We start from the raw sequence: 4,562 nt of genomic DNA on the forward strand, positions 1-4,562 counted from the left end.
ATCCATCCATCCATCCATCCATCCATCCATCCATCCATCCATCCATCCATCCATCCATCCATCCATCCATCCATCCATCCATCCAATAAACAGGATTCAACAATACAGTTTTTGTAATCTTGTTTTATATAATTTGGAGCTTTACTAGGTTTTTTACAGTCTCAAACAGTCTGAAGTAATTTGACATCTAGTTCCCTGATTTTCTAAGTATAAAACAAATGGAGTACAAATTAGCCTGATTGTTTCATGAAACATAAAACAGTGTGTTGTTATGTTGATTGCCTCACCTTATCTTACCTTGGACATTGTTGATCTTTTGAGTTCAAATGAGTAACCTGATTGGTATAGAAATGTGTTGTTCAGATCGTAAGTTTCATGGGTAGAAGCCTTGGAGGCTTTATCGAGTTGAACTTGGTGTCTTGGTTTGCATAAAACAGCAGGGCAGCCTGTTCCCAACAATGTCAACTCTATTTCTTCTGAGACACCTGAAGAAATAAGGGGAATCAGTTTTAAGGAGAAGTTAAATTGAAAAAAATATGACTTTGAGGCTGTTATGACTGTTTATGCTTCTGAGAGGAGTATTAATGTAAATATGAATTGTTTCATTTGCCATCCATACTTAATAAGTATTAAAATACATTTCAATAATAATCTCTATGTTATATATGGCAGGGGTTGATTTAACATTAGGCAAAACTAGGCAATTGCCTTGGGCCCCAAGTTCCTGGGGGGCCCCATGAAACTCCTTTTACATGTATGGTTATTACAGCTATTACTTATTTGTGCAGAATAATTATATTTTTGATAAAAACCCTTCTGCTAAAATGCCATCAGAAAACTTATAATATCAATAGTGTCTTATGCCCATGTCCAAACCAACTCTTTTGGCTAACTAGTGTTGTCAATTGATAATTTGTCCTTCCTCTGTGTTGTTGTTTCGGCTCATATCCTGGATGCAGGAACTTCTGATGTCCAAACTCACTGGAAGCTCGGAATCCTCATTTCTCACAGTCAATTTTGATGTCAGTCCAGAGTGTGTTGATTCCACTGCCTCCTTCAACCCGCTCCTGCAGTATGACCATATTGGCAAGAAGAAGCTGGATCAGGTTTGTTTGGCAGCTTAAGCTTTTTAATAATTTTTTTGTAGCACTAAAACACTTCATAATATGTTTTTCTCTTTATTTCTTTTATGAATTATTTCACTATTCAAGTCAGCTTCAACATTTCACTCCTTTGTCATTGCATCAGTCATTTAACTTTAACCAAGGACAGATGCTTAATGTTGAAGGTTAGGATCTGTTCATTGCTTATTGAACTATAGCACTCTCTGAGCTTTTTAGCTCATTCATATTTCCCAAAGGTTGCTGCCTTTTACTGGCATGGCCCTTTTTGCTGACAGAAAGAAAAGAAAGCTGAAAAAGTTGGAAATATGGAGGTTTTTTTCTTTTCATAAAAATAGTAAAGGTGGATTTCTATCTAACGGAGCAATTTGTTTGAGCTTTGAAATGTGTTCTACAGTATATTTGGAAATCCATCCTCAGTGGTGCCAACATGATGTTCAGTTTCCGTTTTTAAACCCCTTTTTCTACATTTTGTCCTTTTACCCCCACAGACTACGATGCAATGTAATGAGATTATTTTATGCCATAATCAGCATAATGTAACAAATTATTACAAAACACTTCAGCTAAAGCTGGAAAAAATCTTTAAAAAGGATGAAAAGTTATATATTTTCCAAAGATAACAATGTAAACTACATTGTAGCACATTTTCAATCCCCTTTACTCTGATACTCCCCAGTGCATTCAATTCAGCCTCTGGTCTTTGTGATTTTACCTACAAAATAAGGGGGGGGGGGCATCAACAGGAAAACCTGTTGGAGGCTTCAAGAGATTGCAGAAGCTTCATTTTCAAAATTGATTGAATATCTGGATCCATGGTTCTGTTTTCCTTTTCTGTTCCTGTTCTGTCGTCTTAAACCCCCCAGTCAGCCTTGACAGAAGACCAATCACAGTGAGACTGGTTCTTTTTCTATCTAATAACAGGGAGTTTTTCCTCCCCACTGTTGCAATGTGCATGTTTGCTATGAGTAATTGCTGCCAGGTCAGGTCAAAGAAACAATGTAAGAAAATGTCCTCTGTGCTCATCCAGGAAGAGAGACTTCAGTAAGTCAGTTAACCTGGGAAACCAGACTGACTGTGTAGAACTCTTGGTTTAGTTCCACACATCATTAATCTGGGACTATTTCAGTCAAATCTGTTTAGGGGAAAGGGGAGACATTCAGCAGAACTTTCTGAACTGATTAGGTTAAGCAACACCTAGTCCCCGCCTACTGAGATTTAATTTTAACGATCACAGCAACAAATTAAAATGTCGTTAGCAGCAGGCACAATAGAAACAACCACAACTTAAACTTCTAACACCCTCCCTGCTCATGATTTAGAGATAACATTGTGGTTTCTGACAAAACAGATGTTATATCAGCAGATATGCGTGTGTCTTCCTGTGCTGCCATGTTTATTTTGCTTCAGCTGTGGGCTCGGCAGAAATTGCTTCCTTTCATCTACTGATGCATTTCAAAAGCATGACGTCATAACCATTCTACCTTATGAACTCCATGTTGAGATCCAAACACTTTGCTTAGCTCTGAGGCGCTTCCCCTCTGACCAGAATGGATTATTCTCATTTAAATCCCAGTGAGCTTAAACAACACACAGAGAAAATCAGCGTTATTTGACACAGTCCATACAAAGGGTTCGAATCTGGCCTGTGGTCCTTTCCCGCATGTCTCTCCCCCTCTCTGATAACCCCTTTTCTGTCACCCTTCTGTCAAAAAAACGAACCACTAAAACCTGTCCTCATACTCTGGCGGAAAGCGTAAAAAATTGTTCAACACATTAAATCCAGCAGCCTAAGCTAGCTTTCCTAACTTGTTTTGACACTCGCCTGATATGAAATGTACACTGGACAGACGGCTACCTGCAGCCCCCATCCAGTCAGCCATTCTGATCGCTGACAGCCAACTCCGATGACGTACATTCTCTTTAGGTAAGCGGTAATAATAATTATTTTGGTAACCTGTTTTATTGCCACACACTGCAAAAATTATCTCAAAATGAGTAAAAATGTCTTAAATTAAGGGTATTTACCCTTAATTTGAGCAGGTAAATAAGATGATTTGCCAATGGAATGAGTTTTTTTTAGTAAAATAAGGTATCTAGATAAAATGCCCTTGAAATAAGACAATGCAATTGTTTTTTCTCATTTTAAGTGTAAATTGTCTTGTTCCATTGGCAAAGGGTCTCACTTAAATCCTTAATTCAAGAAAAAATGCACTTATTTTAAGAAGAAATTACTTATTTAGATTTATTTTTTTTGCTGTGCGCCTGACTGCACAGCATACGGAAGGCATTTTTTTACGCTCAGGGGACCAGAGCAAGTAGACTTTATGGTTGCCGCTAGATTTGAACGTCTGGGACATCCACTGCAAGGCATCTATATGTCCTGCCTTGAATCATGATTCTGCTGCGTGATTAGCTCACCTGTTTTGGGATGGTCTAAACGGGTGAAACAGTAGCGAAAAAAGATGGATTCTTGTGTGTTTGTGAACAGACAAAAAAACAGAAGAATTCAGCTTGTAGGCAAGGTTATAACTCAGTGACTTGATGCAATCTCCTAGGTTTACTTTTATAAGACACTTTTTAATCAATCTCTCTGTATTATTTTATTGACTTTATAAAGTGCCTTGAGGTGACATGAATTTGTGTTTTATAAATATATTAAACTGGATAATATCAAATAATTTTCATTTGCAATAATGTCCTGTTGTGGTTTGAAAGTTCAGACTTATGTAATTGCTGTACCAAAACACTCACCATTGATTCCGACTAAGCTACAACTATTTTACTAAAAGGAATGATCCAAATATCAATCGGTAAATCTAAAAAGCTTGTTGAAAAAAAGACCTACAGATTTACACACTCCATAAAATCCATTGCAAATGACATAAGATATAGGCTTAATTATAAAACATGCATAACAGCTTTTCTTTAAGCCACTTTATTTAGCTTACTGTATGATCCTATTTAAGGCGATATGTCCTAGCTACACGTAACATTGGTTGTTTTTCTGTTTTAGCTCTCTAAAAATACAGTTAAAGCCAAAGAAAACAATTAATGAGGTGCTTCCCTAACAGATGTTATCATGCTGCTAAATATATTTTTAAAGTCTGCTATTATTTATATCCTAGCTGTTCTCATTGCTTTTGTTTTTAAAGACCAGGCATGCTTTAATCTTAAGACTTGGCCCATTTTAGGCTTATCGCAAGAGGCTGCATAGCTTTGCATAGAAACACCCTATTAAGGGAATGATTAAAATGCCTTTGCTGCCTCAGGTGCCAGTGTTGTTTGTCAAGTAAAATGGAAGGAGGAGAAAACCAGTTACACCCATCAATCAACCACAAGAGGAAGAATTAAAATGGATGGATGGATGGATGGATGGATGGATGGATGGATGGATGGATGGATGGATGGATGGATGGATGGATGGATGGATGGATGGAT

At 37.4% G+C, this 4,562-nt stretch overlaps 1 protein-coding gene across 1 annotated transcript in view; it reads left to right on the forward strand.

Moving 5' to 3' along the window:
- Positions 1-4,562, forward strand: part of kiaa0825 (KIAA0825 ortholog) — a 161,538-nt gene that overhangs the window by 61,820 nt on the left and 95,156 nt on the right. Inside the window, exon 21 of the mRNA XM_015373303.1 lies at positions 960-1,106. Within this exon, the coding sequence (XP_015228789.1) occupies positions 960-1,106 (147 nt within the window). The remainder of the gene's footprint in view (positions 1-959; positions 1,107-4,562) is intronic.

The sequence above is a fragment of the Cyprinodon variegatus genome, unplaced genomic scaffold, assembly GCF_000732505.1.
Source record: "Cyprinodon variegatus isolate N-32 unplaced genomic scaffold, C_variegatus-1.0 Scaffold85, whole genome shotgun sequence".
Lineage (NCBI taxonomy): Eukaryota > Metazoa > Chordata > Actinopteri > Cyprinodontiformes > Cyprinodontidae > Cyprinodon > Cyprinodon variegatus.